The sequence below is a fragment of the Sycon ciliatum genome, chromosome 4, assembly GCF_964019385.1.
Source record: "Sycon ciliatum chromosome 4, ocSycCili1.1, whole genome shotgun sequence".
In the NCBI taxonomy this organism is placed as follows: domain Eukaryota; kingdom Metazoa; phylum Porifera; class Calcarea; order Leucosolenida; family Sycettidae; genus Sycon; species Sycon ciliatum.
This window is the reverse complement of record NC_088646.1, coordinates 22,472,686-22,493,796: the sequence shown is the minus strand read 5'-3', so window position 1 is coordinate 22,493,796 and position 21,111 is coordinate 22,472,686. Positions and strand designations below refer to the sequence as shown.

The window sequence follows — 21,111 nt, the reverse complement described above, 5'->3', positions numbered from 1 at the left end:
TTTACTGTACGTGCCAATAAATAAAATAAATAAATCCGACGGGGTTCGCGTACCGGGCAGGTCCAGAACAAGGAGTCGTACAACTCCCTGGTCAAGAACCACCTTTCCGCTTCCGTGGGACGCCACCACCCCATGATCAGGCGTCAGATGCGGCTCCTAAACGGTGGGGGAGGATAGATCAGATCCACCAACCAGAGGCCAAAGGCCTCGATCCCATTTGCCACATCCATGTATTACTCATGCCAGGCCACGAGTTCCCAATTAACTGTGGGTCGCAGCACGGTTGGAAAAAATCCTTCCGCTTCCAAGCAGGACTTGAACCTAGTACCTCTCGTTTCGCAATCATGGTCTTAGACCAACCCACTGTGCCTGCCTGCTATCCAGGATGAAAATGTGCACAATGCAGCACATCGAGTCTGATCCTCCACGTTGTTGTACATCGCACTGCACTTGACAGCCTTGATCTAATTCCCGCCCCCTGCCGAAAACCCAGCTGGGAAGCGACATGGCGTGGGGGGGGGGGGGGTCAACGGTATTGTACGGTAGCTAAACCTCCTCGATCCTTACTATTAGTTCTTTTCAAGTAAATCGGCTCTTGTTTGGAATTATTTACCAGACGACCTGAAGTCCTGCACTACTATCGCAGATTTCCGCGTCAACTTGGCTATTTGGCTAAAGCAGTAAAGGACAGCTTAACCCTTAATCATTGTTGTGATTTGCTTTCAAGCAATGTGCATAATCAGTAAATTGATGTTGCTGTTTTTTGTTTTTTTGTTTTTTTGGTTTCCCGTTCTCGGGGCCTTCTAACTTATTCGGTACTCTTTGTAGTTGTACTTCTGTACTGTTGAGCTATCCGAATTCAAATAAACATAAAAAATATATATAAAAAAAGTATTATGCTTTGCCATGCTGCACAGCCTGAGCGCCAGCATGGCACTCATAATAATTATACCATACTGTATCACCAAGACTCAAGAGTACATAACCCCTGGCCTGGGGTTTACTCAATCTGGGGTTATGTGCCATTGGTGATACTCTCATCTGTGCTGTGCGCATGGTGCACTGCAGAGTGCAGTGGGCAGAGGGTTTCTACCGGTTCGTCCATTGTACCACGAGGAAGGTACCGGTATACGCGTATACGACTGCATTGCAGTGGTACGTGATTACCGTAAATCTACTACGAATCAGTACGATGTTTACTGGTTTTGGTGCCAAAAATCCGAACAGCACGTGTCAAGCTAGCTAGTAAACCATACGCAATCTAGTACAGCACCTCCAATTCGCCACCTTTGCCTTTTGCCAGTCCAGTGCACGAAATCAGTGCAGTGAGTGTGGTCAGTCTCTCTCGGACGGTGTCATGCGGGCGAAATCCTTCGTCACGGTGAAACAACTACAACATCCGAATCAATGATGTGGGAGGCAGCCGCTACTTGAAGGCATCCGCAGCCATTGACAATTTGGTATAATAAATATTGTCTTCTGAGAGCAAAGCTGGACTCGAGCTCCTTGAGGAAAGGTGGGAGCTCTGGAGACGTTCCTTGGACTGGCGACACTCGGACAGTGTGTTTGGGGTGTGCACTTGTAGCCAACACCGGACCAGCACCTACCAAAAAAGAGTCTGCCCGCTTCGTTACTTCAAGCTGATGCACTGTGTCTTGGAATTACAAGTAAGTCACAAAGTCTGTTGTCTGAAGAGTTTGGTGTACTTAGTTGGCGCTGGGTCGACCTCCGCACCACACGTGCGCTATATGGGTGAGCTGCAGACAGAGAACAACGGTACCTCTCGATAAGAAAGTCATTAGAGCGGAACATCTGTCATACAACACGCCCGTGCAGCCGACGGAGAAGAGAAGGAAGAATATGCCCTAAATAAGCGACAACCAGATCCACTGCTAGCTCCAGCTACCATGTGCCAGTAAACAAGGAACCACAACATGAAAGAGGACGTACCTGCATTGGGGGGCGATCGGCGGAGCGGAGAAACGTCGCCGTCGTCATCCTCATCATCGGTGCCTCTCCGTTCCCTGGCGTCGCTGATCGTTCTCTTCCTGGTGTCGATCCTGAACCAAGCCGACCGCTGGGTCTTCCCAGCCTTGGCACCAGCTGGTCTAAGATGCTACGTTCCACCGCCTGACTCCTGCAACACTACAACTACCCCGAGTCCCAAAGTGCTTCCGACTGCAAGCTTTATGAATGAAATCGAGTCTAAAACTACATCCAGTTACCAACTCTCATATTCCGGAGCTGAGGGCTCAATGTCTTCCTCTTTCCTGGCAACTGGAAACACTTCCGAGAGCAACAGCACTGCGAATGGAACGTGTGCTAGTGAAGGATGCATCGACTTTGATTCTTATGATCAAGGCATTCTGACTGGGCCAGCGTTCGCCGCCATCTATGTACTCTCGGGCATACCTCTCTCCCGCCTGGCCGACACCTCATCTCGTTTGCTGGTGCTATCCCTGGGCCTTTGTCTGTGGTCTGGAACGGTGTTCGCAACGGGATTTGTGCAGACCAGGTGGCAGCTGTACCTCACACGTCTGAGCCTGGGAATTGGAGAGGTGAGGAAATAGCTGAGGACTAGCAGACTGCTAGCATGCTCACTGCTGGAGAAAATTATTGTCATCATAGACTACAATTGTAGAGATCTGTGGTTACTACAGCAGTGTAAAGAAGTGTCCATATTGATAAACACACGTTTTTTAGCACTTTAGTGGGGTAGAGATCATATCCTGGCCACGCATCATACCGTACTTGGAGTAGTGTCATGGAAATGAGCGTAGCGACCGTGAAGGAATACATCCCCAGCTTCACCAGTGTATATCTATATCTGGGGCTATCCATAAATAACCGGATATTTGTAATTTGGGGAGAGGGGGTTGAAGTGCCGTTTGCTTTATCAATAAGACTGTTACTTAGTAACAGTTGAACAGTTGAACAGTATCGATGTGTTAGAGGAAAGTAACCACACAATTACAAGCATGCATGTGCGTTCATTAGGAGGAGGCTATGAGGCATGGAGATAAACTACGAGAAAAACATGATTATATTTGTTCCTATCAGTATGTATGACGCCAATGGCTATTGGCTGATGTGTGTGCGTGCGTGTGTGTATGTGTGTGTGTGTGTGTGTGTGTGTGTGTGTGTGTGTGTGTGTGTGTGTGTGTGTGTGTGTGTGTGTGTGTGTGTGTATGGGTGTGTATATGTGTTGTTGCTCAAGGCAACATGCAGTCCAGTTGCATACTCGCTACTTGCAGAGTTGTTCTCACCCAAACACCACGCACTGGTCATCTCCATCTACAGCGCCGGAACGTATGTGGGTAAGGTGGAATGTGTGGAGTGCCATGTGTGTAGGACAGTTGCTGAAATGGCCATATCAGCCATATTACTATTAGACACCCTTAGCAAAAAACGTTATGTTGTAACGGTATTATCGTAAGGGGGAAAATACCGTGATTTGGGTTCGACCTTTAGCAAGATGCACGCTATTTTTAGTACGCTGTTGCCACAAGAGTAGCTTTGATTTCGCGCGGTACAACCATTTTTGTCACCATATACGCGATACACGGTGAAATGCGTACGGACTATGCAATATTTGGCCAAAACACGTACCGTTGGTCACAACGATAAATCAGCCCCCATAACGTTTATACGCTGCAGCTTCAACGCTATTTGGGTGATCAAGGTACGAGTACCGTAAAAAATAGCGTTACCGTTGTTTGCTAAGGGTGTCTATTATTAGCAATTACGCTAGGTGAACTCTGGCGACCCTGTCCTGTTCCAAGCATCACAGCACTGCATGTGTACGGGTGTATGTCCAGCGGCATCTGCAGCACTCTCAGGGTGTCAAGGTCCATATACATCCGAGCGCCAAATATACAGTTTGGGTCAGTTTTCACCAAGCACCAGCACACTGGAAACTGTGCATGTAGTATTCCAAAGAAAGGTTTGGCAAACATGTAGTACTCCATTCAGGTTAGCAAGTGGAGTCTGCACACCCTAAAGAAGGTTAGCAAGTGGAGTCTGCACACCCTAAAGAAGGTTAGCAAGTGGAGTCTGCGCGCCCTAAAGAAGGTTAGCAAGTGGAGTCTGCACACCCTAAAGAAGGTTAGCAAGTGGAGTCTGCACGCCCTAAAGAAGGTTAGCAAGTGGAGTCTGCACACCCTAAAGAAGGTTAGCAAGTGGAGTCTGCACACCCTAAGTAGAGGATATAACCCGAGTCAGAGGGTTATACCGGCTGAATATAAATCCCGACTGCGATAGCAGGAGGGATTTATATGAGGGTACGGTATAACCCGACTACGAGGGTCATATCCTACTTATGCCAGGTACCCCTACGCATTTCCAGAACTACGAACCTATTTGGAGATCTCCTACATCATGCAGTACATGAACATCTTCTGATGGTTATCAGTTGTCAGTTGAAAGAATGGTCGAGCAAGGTCAGAAGGAGATTCCTCCGTGGATGTTTGGCATAAGATTTCCTTTCAGTTCCAGTGCATATTGTAGCATCTTCATGATCTTGTCTTTATTTATTATTATTATGAAATGACCCAAAGGCAATGTGCCTATCGAGGGGTTCATTTGATTGAAAGAACAGTAGATGTAGCTGTCTTGAATCGTGAGCGGTGCGGAAGTCGACTGAATTGCTGCGGTGCTGGAGTTTGTCGTTGAATCAAACTACCGTCACTAGTTAGATTACAGCTTGGACTCTTTGGGAGTAAGTGTTACTATAATTATGGTACAGTGCTGATTTTCACATGCGGCATCTCATAATCAGTTTTGCTTGCAAGTAGATGCATTTGCATACACTGTTTTGTATCACATTTCAATCCAATCTATTGTAGCCTTTTCCAATCGGGTTGAAGTGCATGTACACTGGTATTATAAACTTATTTACGAAGGAGACAGTCCGTTGATGATCTTCAACTCTTCGAAGTACAATGTACATTGCTGACCCATTCGGGATACTTCGTGGTTATTCGACGTTCTTTATCCTCAGATTCAGTATAACAGAATACTCTGTAGACGAATTCCAGGTCATTCTTCTTTTCCATTGTGTACTGTTCCTCGTCAGTGTGCCTTTCTGTGTGGAGTGTACACGCGCATGTGGTGTCCGTTGTGTCTGTTTATGTATGGTCCGTGCGCTGGAGTACTGCCGCCGTACAAGTCAGTCACTGCCTTTCAGGCAGTGAACTTGTACGGTGGCAGTGCCCTAGCGTACGTACCGTGCACCGGGATTTATATTCTATATAAATCCCGCGCGGGATTTATACTGGCCAATATAACCATGGCTAGACGAGCGCTGATTGGCTGAAAACAGGCCCTCCGTACCGTACCATGGTATAAAGAAGGTTAGCAAGTGGAGTCTGCACACCCTAAAGAAGGTTAGCAAGTGGAGTCTGCACACCCTAAAGAAGGTTAGCAAGTGGAGTCTGCACACCCTAAAGAAGGTTAGCAAGTGTAGTCTGCACACCCTAAAGAAGGTTAGCAAGTGGAGTCTGCACACCCTAAATAAGGTTAGCAAGTGGAGTCTGCACACCCTAAAGAAGGTTAGCAAGTGGAGTCTGCACACCCTAAAGAAGGTTAGCAAGTGGAGTCTGCACACCCTAAAGAAGGTTAGCAAGCGGAGTCTGCACACCCTAAAGAAGGTTAGCAAGTGGAGTCTGCACACCCTAAAGAAGGTTAACAAGTGGAGTCTGCACGCCCTAAAGAAGGTTAGCAAGTGGAGTCTGCACACCCTAAAGAAGGTTAGCAAGTGGAGTCTGCACACCCTAAAGAAGGTTAGCAAGTGGAGTCTGCACACCCTAAAGAAGGTTAGCAAGTGGAGTCTGCACACCCTAAAGAAGGTTAGCAAGTGGAGTCTGCACACCCTAAAGAAGGTTAGCAAGTGGAGTCTGCACACCCTAAAGAAGGTTAGCAAGCGGAGTCTGCACACCCTAAAGAAGGTTAGCAAGTGGAGTCTGCACACCCTAAAGAAGGTTAGCAAGTGGAGTCTGCACACCCTAAAGAAGGTAAGCAAGTGGAGTCTGCACACCCTAAAGAAGGTTAGCAAGTGGAGTCTGCACGCCCTAAAGAAGGTTAGCAAGTGGAGTCTGCACACCCTAAAGAAGGTTAGCAAGTGGAGTCTGCACACCCTAAAGAAGGTTAGCAAGTGGAGTCTGCACACCCTAAAGAAGGTTAGCAAGTGGAGTCTGCACACCCTAAAGAAGGTTAGCAAGTGGAGTCTGCACACCCTAAAGAAGGTTAGCAAGTGGAGTCTGCACACCCTAAAGAAGGTTAGCAAGTGGAATCTGCACGCCCTAAAGAAGGTAAGCAAGTGTAGTCTGCACACCCTAAAGAAGGTTAGCAAGCGGAGTCTGCACACCCTAAAGAAGGTTAGCAAGTGGAGTCTGCACACCCTAAAGAAGGTTAGCAAGTGGAGTCTGCACACCCTAAAGAAGGTAAGCAAGTGGAGTCTGCACACCCTAAAGAAGGTTAGCAAGTGGAGTCTGCACGCCCTAAAGAAGGTTAGCAAGTGGAGTCTGCACACCCTAAAGAAGGTTAGCAAGTGGAGTCTGCACACCCTAAAGAAGGTTAGCAAGTGGAGTCTGCACACCCTAAAGAAGGTTAGCAAGTGGAGTCTGCACACCCTAAAGAAGGTTAGCAAGTGGAGTCTGCACACCCTAAAGAAGGTTAGCAAGTGGAGTCTGCACACCCTAAAGAAGGTTAGCAAGTGGAATCTGCACGCCCTAAAGAAGGTTAGCAAGTGTAGTCTGCACACCCTAAAGAAGGTTAGCAAGTGGAGTCTGCACGCCCTAAAGAAGGTTAGCAAGTGGAGTCTGCACACCCTAAAGAAGGTTAGCAAGTGGAGTCCGTACACCCTAAAGAAGGTTAGCAAGTGGAGTCTGCACACCCTAAAGAAGGTTAGCAAGTGGAGTCTGTACACCCTAAAGAAGGTTAGCAAGTGGAGTCTGCACACCCTAAAGAAGGTTAGCAAGTGGAGTCTGCACACCCTAAAGAAGGTTAGCAAGTGGAATCTGCACGCCCTAAAGAAGGTTAGCAAGTGTAGTCTGCACACCCTAAAGAAGGTTAGCAAGTGGAGTCTGCACGCCCTAAAGAAGGTTAGCAAGTGGAGTCTGCACACCCTAAAGAAGGTTAGCAAGTGGAGTCTGTACACCCTAAAGAAGGTTAGCAAGTGGAGTCTGCACACCCTAAAGAAGGTTAGCAAGTGGAGTCTGTACACCCTAAAGAAGGTTAGCAAGTGGAGTCTGCACACCCTAAAGAAGGTTAGCAAGTGGAGTCTGCACACCCTAAAGAAGGTTAGCAAGTGGAGTCTGCACACCCTAAAGAAGGTTAGCAAGTGGAGTCTGTACACCCTAAAGAAGGTTAGCAAGTGGAGTCTGTAGTACTCTGTACACCCTAAAGAAGGTTAGCAAGGATCAGTCTACATGACTCATGAGGCTACACCTCAGTGTCACATGCTGGTTCTCAAGTTTGGTTAGTCGGAGCACTGGCCAGTCCTTTTGAAGATGATGAGTGCTGTTTCAATCCCAATAGTCAACTTAACTCCGTTAGTGTGTGTGTGTGTTTGGTGTGTGTGTGTGTGTGTGTGTGTGTGTGTGTGTGTGTGTGTGTGTGTGTGTGTGTGTGAAGAAATTTCCATCTGGAATTGTGTACCTGGCTGCTGTTGAGGAGGCAGAGTGACATAATGTGACCCTGTGTTGTCTTACATGCGGCAAGGGTTAACTGGAGTTGGAACCAACATAGCTGTCCCATTATTATGGTCATGTGATAGCTCACTCTATACAGTTTATTGATTAGGAATCTCTGGTGACTCAGGTTTCAATCCTACCAAAAAGACCAGCGTGTGCTGCCCTACTGTATATCATGTGTCATGTCCTGCAGGCGCATCGATCGGCAACTTGTGTGGTTTCGTTAGCAATGTGCTGTGCTGGCGGTGGACATTTCGCATCCTAGGCCTCACTGGATTTTCCATGTTTCCCATCATGTTTGCCACCCTGTACAAGAAGCAGCCTCAAGCACCCTCTGTTCGGGTTACTATCAATGGATCATCAAACGTGAACGACGACTCTCAGTCATCGGTACAAGCAAAGGGTCGTCGTTACACGGTGAAGGTAAGTTCGGCCTGCAGGACATCCTCGTTGCTTGCCAACCTATAAGAGCAAGATCAGTGTTCCTATTGTGTACATCTTCCACTGGAGCACACCATCAGTCTGATGTACAAGCTAGGTATTAGTAGGAATCTACATCCTCCTATTGCAATTGGACTGTGGATAGACTGAGCGTACACTGTCACATGCTGACATGACTGTACATGCAGGTTCCTGCACTGTGCTTCTTGCTTGGTTTGTAATAACCATGACTTGCAGTTGGAAAGGCAAAGAAGAGGACAGAAAGAACAAAGGAGGACAAAATGTTACGAGTTATGACTAACTGTCCACCACACCAACGTAATCAGATCTTATACAGTCAGCGAGTGCGACAAAATGGCACAAAACTGACCCATCCGAGTTAAACAGAAAGAACAGCTCACATATTACCATACATCTTTTTTGAGTTGAGCTCTACACACAGCTGTTGGTGTGAAATATTTCCATTCATGTCTGTCTTTGGCTAAGACAACTTGAAGGCATCGGGTAATACTGTGGTACTGGTGCACTTCAGGCCTTCTTTCATGGCACGTCAAAGTCAAATCGAAACAACTCAGTCGCCTGACACTGCTCCTCTGGACCTGTGTCATGCCGTGTCCCTCTGGATCTGTGTCTTTGTCATGCTCCTCTGGACCCGTGTCTTTGTCATGCTCCTCTGGATCTGTGTCTTTGTCATAGTCCTCTGGACCTGTGTCTTTGTCATGCTCCTCTGGACCTGTGTCTTTGTCGTGCAGGAGACATTCTTCGAACTGGCTGGCTCCTGGCCATACATGATCATCACAGTGGCGGCGTCCGTGCGATTTATCGGTGGCTACGCGCTGGGTGCCTGGTGTGCGACATTCTACCGAGAGCACTACGGAGAGCCGCCAAGGAGTTACGGAATGAAACTGTTCATTGTGTTCATGGCTGGCGGATTACCCGGCTCCATTCTGGGTGGATTCATAGCAGATAAGTACGTTCTAAATGGGACTGGAGAGGTGATGTGCTTTCAAAAATATTTCCATGGAATGCCGGGATGAGTGTTATCAAAATGACTGTAAATAATTCAATTACAGTCAACTTCGCTAATAACGACTGCGGATATAACAACAATTCGCGAATAACGACAGAATGTCCATGCCCAGAGCAAAGTCCCATCCAACTGTAATACATAATAATGAGACTTCGGGTATAACGACACATCGCGAATAAGGACACTTTTCTGATGCCCCGCCGAGTGTCGTTATGTGACGCGAAGTAGACTGTATCTCAACACAAGTCCTGAATTGGCTGAGACAATTACTATCTTGGCTAACTTCGATTCTGCCCCATTTACTAGTAGCTCCTAGTAATGAGCTGTAATAGTGCTATATAACAGCCTGAGTATGTCAGCGGGGATGCCACCGGCGTTCATGTTGTGTAGCCTCTCCTCCAAGTTGAGTTTTCCCATTGGTGTACAGTGAACAGGCTTTCCTCCAAGTTGAGTTTTTTTGTTTGTCGCAGCTCTACTTCTGTGATCTTGTCTGTTCTGTAACTTTGAGCTGTTGGTCTGTCGTTTGAATTTTGATCTTGCCACAGGACAATGAAGTATGGCTTGCACTGGAAGGCGTATGTCATTGCGCTCACTCAGGTACTGATCGTAGGAAGGTCCATCTCTCTGTAGAGGGAGAGGGAGAGCAACTATGCTGGGTTAGGTGTAGAACAGGGAGTCGTAAGATACCGGTATTTTACGACTCCCTGGTGTAGAACCTCTGGTGCTGACTGCACATGCAGGCAGCACTTTGCACTTCCTTCCCCGGGCCCTGCCTGCAATAGCCGTGACCTGGGCTAATCCCCGCATAGATCTCAAGCATGGCCTGTAGGTACTGTGTAAGGCAAGAATGCATCGTACGAGGCTTTGTTGTATTTTATTCCCAAGTGCAAAGGTTCAGTCACTGTGATCAGACTACAGCCACCCCGCTACCGTCATCAACACTGCACACCCTTGCAGGACGAGGCTTCAAAGTGGCTCGTCATCATAGAACATGTTAAAACATATGGTGCTGGTAATAGAGAAATTGAGCTACCAGAGTCAACTAACCTTGCAACTTGAAACGGACAGATGTGGCTTACAGTTCCTGTGACATACTAGCAGCTGCTAGTACCGACAGAGTAGCAGATTTTGGAGAGGGGATCACTGCCACTGGTGCACAGGGTAGAACGTTCTGGAGAACCGACGGACTGTCTCACAATAATCAGGGAGTGAATCATCATTTCGCAGACGTCTAGCTTTCATCCCAACTTCTACTTGTGCTGCTGGAGAAAATTGGACTTCCATGCAGGCCAGGAATCAGCTGTTCCATGTTTCTGTGGAGAGCTACAGTGCTGGCAACTAAAATCCGACCCCCTGGGCGGCGCGTTCACTTCCTAGCGGCCTCTCTTTCGGGTCCTTGCGATGCGAGCGCACCGCTCAGGGGTCGGATTTCAGTTGCCAGCACTGTAGATCATGGAACTACAAAAATTTGTGACTGGCTGTTGCACACCATATACAGCGGTAGCCCGCTCCTCATCCGTCCAGCGATTCACTCGGGCTACTTGCTGGATTAGGGAAGTACACAAACCACACAGTCCAGTCGGATATGACGCTGTCATCAAACTCGCCTGGCTTTGCCCAGGCCGTTTCTCCGAATGCTGGGCAGGCTGGTGATCCTAGGTCATTTTTAGAAGTAGGAACAATATTGAACATACACTGGTAACTACTAACTACAGAACATGAAACCAACAACAATAAAAATAGCCGAATACAAACGGGTCACGGATCTGGGAGAAACCCCTGTTGCCATCAGAATATAGCCTGACTAACGGTATTCCCAGAAGCACTCACTGTCAGGCGTTCAGAGCAACCAGGATGTTGGGATGGGTCTCTTGGGCTCATCGAGCCTCTCTTGTGTGGTGGCTTACTACCGGTTAACGCATTCGAAATAAATATTCTAGATTTACAGTAATTATTACTCCATCCTCTCATGCTCAGTATCTAGTACGAGCAAAAGTAAAATTGAAAAATGTAAAGTTACGCCTCCCTTATATCCTTTTTATGGCTGCTTCTCTTCTCCTGTGATAATACCCTTCCGATGCTGACAGGCAATTGCTGCGCCGCTAGCAGCGGCCATCTTTCTCATGCCGACGGCCATGATCTCTTACGTCATGCTGACTGTGTCCTTCCTGTTCTCTGAAGCCTGGATGGGAGTTGCAGCATCAATAGTCCAGGTAACTAACCGTCCACTGTCAATTGCTGCAGATACATTCCACTGCATTTTACCATTAAATATGTGCAGGCATAGTGGGATGGTCTAAGACCATGATTGAGAAACAGAGGGTACCAGGTTCAAGTCCTGCTTGGAAGCGGAAGGAATTTTTCCAGCCGTGCTGCGACCCACAGTTAATTGGGAACTCGTGGCCTGGCACGAGGGTAACATGGATGCAGCTAATGGGATTTCGGTCTTTGACCACTTGGTGGTGGGTCTGATCTACTCACCTCCCGCCGTTTAGGCGCTGCATCTGCGCCTTTGATCCTAGAGGGTGGTGGCGTTCCCACGGCGGATGCGGAAAACTCGGCTTCCAGCCGAGTCTCACGCGAACCGTGAAATTTATTATTATTATTTTTTTAGTGTCAACTGCTGCAGATACATTCCACTGCATTTACCATTCAATATGTGCACTGTAAACTGCTGCAGATAGGCTCCACTACACCTCATCATCAGTCATATGGACAGGCCTGGATAACTTGTACATATTTACACTGATACGTACATGTACATGTAACTACAGTCTGTATCGGCTATAGAGTGACCGGATATAAGAATATATCGGCTACAGTGATATTGGTACGAAATATCAAAAGCAAAACGTATTTTATCCTGTACAAATATCACTATAACCAATATTATCGGATGTAAATGATATATCGGATATTATGATGGCAACAAAGAATCAAAACATACACAACACACTACATTATAATCGGCTATAGTGATAACTTTAAAATACATGTTGCAATAATATCAAAGGCCCTATTTTTTTACTTTCTTCACGTTGCTTATTTTGATAGTGACACATGTACATGTACAAAACAGAATTTTTTATGGAAATGCAGGCACTGTCAACTATGCAGCATGCTCATTTTGTCAAAACGCCATGCTGGAAGTATTTCCTTGCCTTTCATGTGTCGCTCGAAAAAAACCGATCGTATCGCATATAGTGATGCATCGGTTATAGTGATAAAATCACGGAAATCAAAAGGGTACGCTATAGCCGATACAGACTGTACAATGCTGCTCAGCCCTTTCCGGCTTTGGTCAGCTAGGGAGATCAGATCAGCAAGGCTGGTCTGTACATGTGTACTGTCAATTCGGCAGTGTACATGCACACACAGCTGAAGCAGCTCCGACAAGCGGCAAGATATGCACGTACAACAGTATAGTAAACTCTGTGTAAAGGAGTTCTGGGACTCGTCAGCCGATATTCTTTTCTCATCCCATGTCTTCAAGCCCGGTCCGTCGTTCTGCCTATTGCCACCCTGCATACAGGATGTCCACAAGCCGGCCGTGCGCTGTCAAGCATCGGCCGTCTACATAGCCATCGGCACTCTGGTTGGCTGTGCAGGACCTGTCCTGGTATGTGCTGTGCTACTTTTTTTCCTCGTGCATTTTTTTTTGAAAAACGTAAAATGCTTGGCACCTATGATCAGGGGATGGCCCATGCCTGGTAAAAAAATTAAAAAATTAAAGAAAAAATTAAAAATACTTCAAGTAAAAGGTTCTGCGTTCCGGCTCTCCGCCTTCTCCGCGAACGTATGTGCTGTGCTACACACTGTTAGCAAACGTACATAACCCACACGAGTGTGCGACTGCCTGCACAGGCTCAGTACAGGCTCAGTACAGGCTCAGTACTAGTGTCAGCCCAAATTTGCCGGCAATTCTTTTGGCATAATATCGAAACATTTTAGAAAAAGAATTCCCCGGCATATTTGGAGCATAATTTCGAATTTTTTGGAGATCTTCACCGTGATTTCGCAGATACTCGAAGTTTCACATCCAGCGCCAGAGGTACATGCGTGTATTGTACTAGGTTCATGCTCAAAACTAAATTCCTTTGCACGGCAGCTTGGTAATGAGCATTGTGAGGTCAATCTTCACACTTTAAAATGTGAACCCAGCAAAACCGAGCAAATTTCGATGTTTTTCTGAAATTTTCTCCAAAATTTGGCGTTTTTGAAGCTGTCATTGAGCATAATCAGAGCAAAATATCGGATCCGCCCGGAAATGCCAAGCTGCATAATATCGAAAGAAGCGCAGCAAAATTATGCGGCATAATATCGAAAAGTCTCGAGCAAATTTGGGCTGACACTACTCAGTACAGTGCTGTGACGGCAGAACTTCACAGCACGTGACATGGTTCAAAAGGTTTACTCTGGCAAACAGTGCAAAGTGACCGCAAGAAAGTTGAACCCAAAGCACCAAGAGTACATAACCCCCCCAGAGTGTGCAACTCCCACATACCCTGTTGTCCCGACAGAATTTCAAGTTGACGTCATTATTTATGACGCAATGCTCCTTGCACCAGTGATTTACAACATGTGTACGGGTGTCAACGCATCACACGTTTTTCTTTGCAATAATTTGTACAGGATCGATCGGCTTCGGTCAACCACAGGTTCCGGATTCGTCTGATAATCCGTGTACAGTGCGCATTGCATCATCAAAATGACGTCAACTTGAAATTCTGTCGGGACAGCACCCATAGTGGAGTTGCACACTCTGGGGGGTTATGTACTCTTGAAAGCACTAAGCAGGGTTGCGTACAAACCAGGGAGTCGTAAAATACCGACTTTACGACTCCCTGGTACAAACCTGTATCTATCATGCACAGGGAACGAATAATGTTTATTGCATGTCACGTGAGGGTTGTCCGTGCTACGGCCAATCAGCGCCCTCCGCAAGCGGTCTGTATTTCTTGATATTGCCCGCACAGCTGCGGGCAGGAATTCTGCGTATTGACCGGTTTATTGCCCGCTGAATCTGCTCGCTCACGCATGCGCATTCACAGTATGCCAAATCCACTTACCTTGTGTAGGTTACAGTTTTCATACGTGGTGATACTGATGCAAATATGGAAAAGGAGAACTTACCAGACGAACCAGCTCCAAATTTGTCGGAAGATGCCCATACTGGTAGTACTAGTAGCTCAAATGGTGAAGTCAGTGAAGAGAACGCGAGCGTTGAGGCCTGTCGGTTCGAGGAGATCACTGACGAAGAGATTGAAAAAATGATCTCCGATACCAAAAACCGGAACACGTCCGCCACCACCAAGAAATGGCTCGTCGTCCTGGACGAGTATTGTCGAAGTCGAAAGATCTCCTGTGATCTGGCAACAGTATCAGCATCGGACCTTGCAGGCGTTTTGAAGCACGCATACGTCGGGATTCGAACGAAAATTGGGAAAAAATTGTATAGCAAGGCGAGCCTGATTTCATTTCGTGCCGCAATTCAACGTCAGCTAACAGAACATCAACGCACAATCAACATCATGACGGACAAAGAGTTCCAGCAAGCAAATATTGCTCTAAATGCCTTTATCAAGAAGATGAAACAGGATGGCAACCTCAAGGAAGTCAACCACAAAGATGCCATTTGTCACGAGGATCAGGCAAAATTAAATTCCTATTTCCTCGCAAACTACGAGACCGACCCTATCGCACTGGCGGAGATGGTGTGGTTTGCAATCACCAAACAGTTTTGTTTACGTGGTCGAGAGTGTCAGTCTGACATGTGTGCGGAGGATTTTGAAGTTTGCCACGACACAGAATTTGGAGAGTACATCAAGATGACAACTTCCATGAAGTCTAAGAACCATCAAGGTTCGATCGGCGCATCTGACAGTGTGTCTGATGGGCGCATTGTAAATCCTGCTCACGTCAAGGCATTTAAACTGCTGGTGAGCAAGCTGCCAACCTCGTCATCTGGCAGGACAAGGCTGTTTCAACAAGTCATGAAAAAAGCTACAACTGAAGCACAGATCTGGTACAATGGCAAGCCTGTTGGCAAGAATACGCTCGGTGGTCTCATGAGAATATTGTCTGTGAAGTGTTCATTGTCTCAACGATACACCAATCACTCAGTGAGAGCATCCACGATCACTGAAATGTGCCGTCAGAGTGTGTCCCCCTCAACGATAATGGGTGTCTCGGGACACAAGTGCCAACAGTCACTAACCCATTACAACAGGCCGTCTGAATGTGACAAGCTCAAGGCAGCATCATTGCTTGACGGCCCAAGCAGTGCAAGCACGACCGACTTACATCCTGAGCTTGCCGGAATCGACCTGGACCTGTTGTTCCAGCCGCCGATGTATTCCGAACCTGTCGCGGCCCAAGCCGTCCAACCTGATGAGTGCCTGGACATCGATGCCCTGATCAGCAGCTGCTCCGCCGAAGAGCTCAACAAACTGGAGACCCAGCAAGGCGCTAGTGTTTTCCAGGCGTGTTCCTATTCTTCGTGTACAATCACGAATCACATCACTATCAATGTTGTAAAGAAATAAACCAATTTTCAAAACCACAAACACGTGTACGTGTACCTCCTCAGTCCGCATGCACAGTCAACTGAACTACTGAACATGCCTTGTTCTGCTGTATTATGGTATGTAGGGTTCCAAGCATGCAATAAATGATTTACAGCACCTCGTACGCGCTCGTACACGGGCAATACCGGCTGATACATGACCTCACGGCTGGCGCCGTTCGGTCATGTATCAGCCGGTATTGCCCTTGTACTCGCTTGTACTCGGGCTGTAAATCATACGTACGGGTTCGTCACGGAACGGGACGTTTTGCCGTCGCAGACCCCATAGCTGGAGTTGCACACTCTTGGGGGTTATGTACTCTTGCTATTACATGTAGTCATGATGGCTATACTTAGCGCAGGCTCCAAACCTCATTTCATAAAAATACTTTCTAATCTCGTCAAATTAGGTGGACGTGACTCGTCGAAACGGCAAATCTTATCTTTTTTTTTATGGGGTCGCCGGGATTTTACGACTGTTGATCCAGTGATCCAAGGGCAGTAAATGCTGCTATTGTTCTGATATTCCAATGCTTAGACACCTCATCATCACTAAGAAGTTGTAAGAACCTATGCGGGGGCAGCAAACTACAATTGTATCTATCACGAATATGGCGAGCATCAAACTGCGTAGTGAGAGCTGAAAGTGCAGCGAACCCCCCCCCCCCCCCCTTGGAAGTCGGATACAGCAAAGGTCGAACAATTTTTCAAAAATTACCAACATCTGTGGGAGTTGACTATTTGAATCTGTGTGGCAAGGGCTGGGACTGTCACCAAACCCGTGTACATGGCTGCAATGAAAAACGCAATAGGCCTTTGAAAGAGTGTAACTTACGAGCCTGCAAGCAATTCCCAACTACATACGACTGTACATGTCCGCTTGTGCGTGCGCGCGTGCCTGTGCGATGTTTCCTTTGCACGGCTCACTCAGGTTTCGGCGATTCTATCGAATCAAGAGGACTGCAACAAGAGCTACAAGCTGGCACTGCTCTACATCGTGCCTACAACGTACCTTGCCAGTGCTCTCCTCTTCTTACTGACAGGCGTTGTCAGGCACTGCCAGAGAACTAACCTGTCATCTACACCACCATTGGACCAGGTTTCTCCTCCACAAGCAGCAATACCGGACGACTTGGTCAGCGAAGCACACCTTTCAGACCAGACAAGCCGACCGGCTTCTAGAAAAACCAAACATTCCGCCACCGACGGGCCGGAGGTTGAGCAGCAATGGCTACTGGGCAGTGAAGACGAGGATGACGCCCCATGACATGGAAGAAGAATGACACACTTGCCATGGTACACGATACTCCTCGTCACCCAGAGGAATAACAGTCCCGGGAAAATTCACAAAGTCACCTGTGTGGTTCACATCTCGGCTAGATTTTATTCTCATTTTCCCCAGCAATTTGAACTTTTGAGACCTTGAGACAACCTTCCTACATCCTAGTACCATCCCGCTTCATTATTTATTGGGCTCTATGAAATTTGAATCTCTATCAAGCCACTCAGGTTACATTTACCTTAGAGTGCCTTTACCGATTTTTACGCTCTAAACAGCTCAGAAAGAATCAATATGTTTCTCCGATGTTTATGTATCATGAAAGAAAATGATCAAAAAAAAGTTAAAGTTCAACGGCCAAAGACGCCAGTCAATTGTCCCGCAAAAGTCACATCACTGCGGCCGGTCACACCACATCACATTCCCACACTCTTCCACTTGCTCCGCGTGTCACCTTCGACAGTATCCAGCGACGGATGGTGCCACTTCCTCGGCGTGTCCACATGGCGATGGTAGTATGCTCCCCAGGTGCGCTCAATTTCCACCACCGCTTTCTTGCAGTCGTCGGCCGCGGGCAGCAGCTGCCACCGAAATGCATTGCCTCTGTCCATGTCCTGTGGTTGGGTTATCACATTTTCTGATCACAACCACAACACAACCACACAAGAAGAAATTAGACAGGCTAAAATGATTCTGCAGATTGCAACAAGAAACAAAGATTTTTTAGTCAACACTCTAGGAAGCTGAAGTTGAAGACACCAGTGCAGCTGTACTTATGGTCGATCCAAAAGGTGGTAAATACACACCCGGCAATATGGCGGTAAATACACGCCTGCCCACACACGCTCTCTAGGCTGCAAAGTTATTCTGGCACATAGCTCTCCTTCTCACCACTACCATCAGTCCGCGCCTGGCGCCTAGTCGATGCATGGCTTTATAGCCATATTTCCGGGTGTGTATTTACCACCATTCGGATCAACTCTAGGAAGCTGCTCATGGAATCACAAGTTTACAATCTGGAGACATGTACTTCGAAGTACATTCCTCACACCAGGCGACTCACATGTGTATGCCTAAAGTTGAAATAAGATTAAATGTGTGTCATGCCCCAGTTCCAAATTAACTTGATTCCAACCTACATAGTTGGCAGGCATCCTGTAGAGCGGAGAACAATAATAATTAGGGGTGAAAGTTGGCACTGAGATCCCGAGTTCGAGTACTCTGATTTTCTCCGATCGAATATTCGAGTATTCTTGATATCCTAAAAATCGCCCACCAAGGGCCTTAAAAATCACATGGTACAACCCTGATAGAACCAATTGGCAGTCCTTTTCTCTGGTGTATTGGTTGGTGGGTCATTTGGGCTCTCTCTACTCATGCACAAATGCTCACCACACACTCTGCACATCAATATCTGCTGACTGCTGCTCTGAAACTGCAGACTTCTGTGGTGAATGCATGTACCATGTATGAGCGAGTACTCTGATTTATTCCGAGTACGATTATATTTGAAAAATCCAAACGAGTATTCGAATATTCGGTATAATTGTTTCACCCCTAATAATAATTATAATGATGAACGGACTACCAGTCTCCTAGCTGCTTGTACACAGGAACAGCTTTGTTCTAGCCGGAGACAGTACAATTATAATAATACAGTGCAGCATACAGATGACACACATCAAGCAAGCTCTACAGTAGCAGCAGCGTGGTGTGCTCCACCACGACGATAACGAAGCACAACTTACTTTTGTAGACGCGGCAGGAATGGACTCGATGTGTGTTCCACTGCACAGCGGCATAGGGAACAGGAACATGTGGTAGCAAAAGTCAATGGCACCATAATACAACCACATTTACATTACAAATAATGGGCGGATGTAGTAAAGAATGATCTCAAACCTGCCAATCTAACAATTCCAGTATGATTCCCCTTGGCTTTTGACAGACAGCAATGGATCACATGAAAGTGTACTTCTTTTCGGGGGCTATACATTGTATGCAAGCTTTGTATAGAGTAATCATTTTCAAATTTCGCCCCAATCCTCGGCATAGCACATAAACTGATCTGTATTCAGAAACGACGGGGCGAATGAAAGCAGTTTTCGTAGGGTGAGTACTTGTTCACGTAGTACTGAATGCGGCAAATAGGACTCGCCCAACCGCCCCTCCCCGCCTGAACCTATTAGAAGGGTCGCGGAGGTAGGGATTTTACGCTCTGGCGGGATTTTACGGTACCTATATTTATAGGTATGAATCAAAGGATCAGCAGCACTAATTAATTCTCTGTCATGCAACCAAGTCCTACGGCATGCCTTCCTACGTCTACTTGATCGTACAGGAGTATTTTAATCATTCTTCCTTTCCATTTCCGTGCTGTTCCAATATATTTTGTAACAAAATGTATTGGAACAGCACGGAAATGGATTTTTGTACTACAGTACATGCACCGTATAGTATTGTGTGTCATGACCCGGATCGGACTCGTCATGAAAGCGACCACGCATTGAGTTCAGCAGCGAAAAGCTAGACTCTGAAAATATTCTAGAGTTCTGTAAGAACCATGATTAGTCCTGCGAAGAATTTGGCACTTTCGTTAGTTGAGCAATGATGGCTTACAACTCGTGGCAGAGAGCCAACAAGTGTTGTCGTACGTCGGCAACACCTTCAGTACAAGTTGTCAGCGTTGTACTCATTATACTGCTGAGCTTGAGGGGACCACGCTTAGTCCTGCACAGGAGCTGATACCCTTGTTAGTTGAGCAAGAGTGGCGCCTTTCTCGTGTCGTAAGACCCCAGGCCCGTTGGCGGGAACGCGGCATTGCCGTCATGCACCCTACGGGGAATGAGCGGGAAGGGCCTGCGGGTGAAGGAGATCGGCAAGAATCAAGGCGGCAATTACATCACGCAACCGCCAGCAAGGCCGGCGTACGAAGTCGTAGCTGAATCCTGCAACATGCTATCTAAATATGTCACTTGGTTAAGGCCCTCTTCAGACTAGATACAAAACAGCCTATAAGTCACATTTACATAGAAGTTTCCAAGACAACTACAAGAATCTGGCGGGAAGCCTAAACAGCTGCCCAATCCTTTCGGGCAGGGTGCGAACCCTTGTACAAGGCAACTTTCCTGCATTTATCGTACTTTCACCAGGCAGTCGTGCAAATGTACAAACTTTGTACGACTGCCGGCTGCTTTCGAACGATACATCCCAGGCCCCGTGCAGGGTCAAAGGTTGCCTGTATGTTGCATGTAAAATGTGTAGTCCGAATGCAGGCGTGGAAAAATGTTGCCTTTTAGGTTTTATGTGATTGTGTACTGGATGTTCTATGTACGTAGTCTGTAGAGGGCCTAATAATTATCATGTAAAAATATCCTAGCAATCACATAAATTGCCACCCTTTTCTAACAATAAAGTACCTTCGATCGCTCCCTTCGACCCTCGTCTACACTGTCGTGTGAGTCGTAGAACAGGTGAGCTACTTATCTGCTTGATGTCAACTATATTGGTTGACTGCCTGGTGCCACTAGTTAGATCACAGGCCACGACACGTGCACGGCTGAGCAATGCAATGCCGCCCTGTACTCATGTACTGTGGCGAGGCAGGTTTTCTTTTATGTGCATGCACACGTCTATGACCACTGTCTCCTTGATCACACGCAACCCACATCGTATAAATTCGTGGCACAATATGGCACGAGAATTAAGTGCAATTTTACGAACAGGCTGCACGTGAATGTTGGCATATTCGAACAGCAAGAAAAACACCTACGTACCTCGTGATCATAGAGTTTCATTCCCAACATTACTTCATACTTGTCTGTGTTTTGCCTTGTCAAGTCTGTGAATTCCTTCGACCTCCACTGATAGTGAGTAATTCTTCTGCCAAATCCATTCATAGGCAGGCGATGAGCGATGTATCGAGCTGAAGACGGATATTCCATAGGCGTGGCTGGCCCTCGGAGAGCCAGGGCTTTCCGTCGAGCGATTGAAGCCATAATTATACCTACTACTAGACCTAAGCGTACATAATGCGGGGATCAAAATGTAACTCTCATTTCTCAAGCAGTGCTTGTTGAAGATTTGAGCTTTCAAAAAGAAACTG

General features: G+C 46.9%; 2 protein-coding genes across 2 annotated transcripts; one reads left to right on the top strand and one right to left on the bottom strand.

Annotated features, from left to right (window-relative positions):
• The first annotated feature begins 1,307 nt into the window (after positions 1–1,307).
• LOC135815068 (protein spinster-like) lies at positions 1,308–17,312 on the top strand. The gene is made up of 8 exons (XM_065328304.1): positions 1,308–2,558; positions 3,218–3,317; positions 7,885–8,114; positions 8,885–9,102; positions 9,708–9,759; positions 11,250–11,375; positions 12,695–12,781; positions 16,659–17,312. Exons 1-8 carry the CDS (start codon positions 1,935–1,937, stop codon positions 16,992–16,994), a joined length of 1,773 nt encoding a protein of 590 aa, XP_065184376.1. The 5' UTR covers positions 1,308–1,934; the 3' UTR covers positions 16,995–17,312.
• Positions 17,286–21,110, bottom strand: LOC135815069 (uncharacterized). Its single transcript, XM_065328306.1, has 3 exons — positions 20,783–21,110; positions 18,755–18,794; positions 17,286–17,643 (listed from the first exon to the last, which is right to left on the bottom strand). Exons 1-3 carry the CDS (start codon positions 21,002–21,004, stop codon positions 17,423–17,425), a joined length of 483 nt encoding a protein of 160 aa, XP_065184378.1. The 5' UTR covers positions 21,005–21,110; the 3' UTR covers positions 17,286–17,422.
• Between the last annotated feature and the right edge of the window lies 1 nt (position 21,111).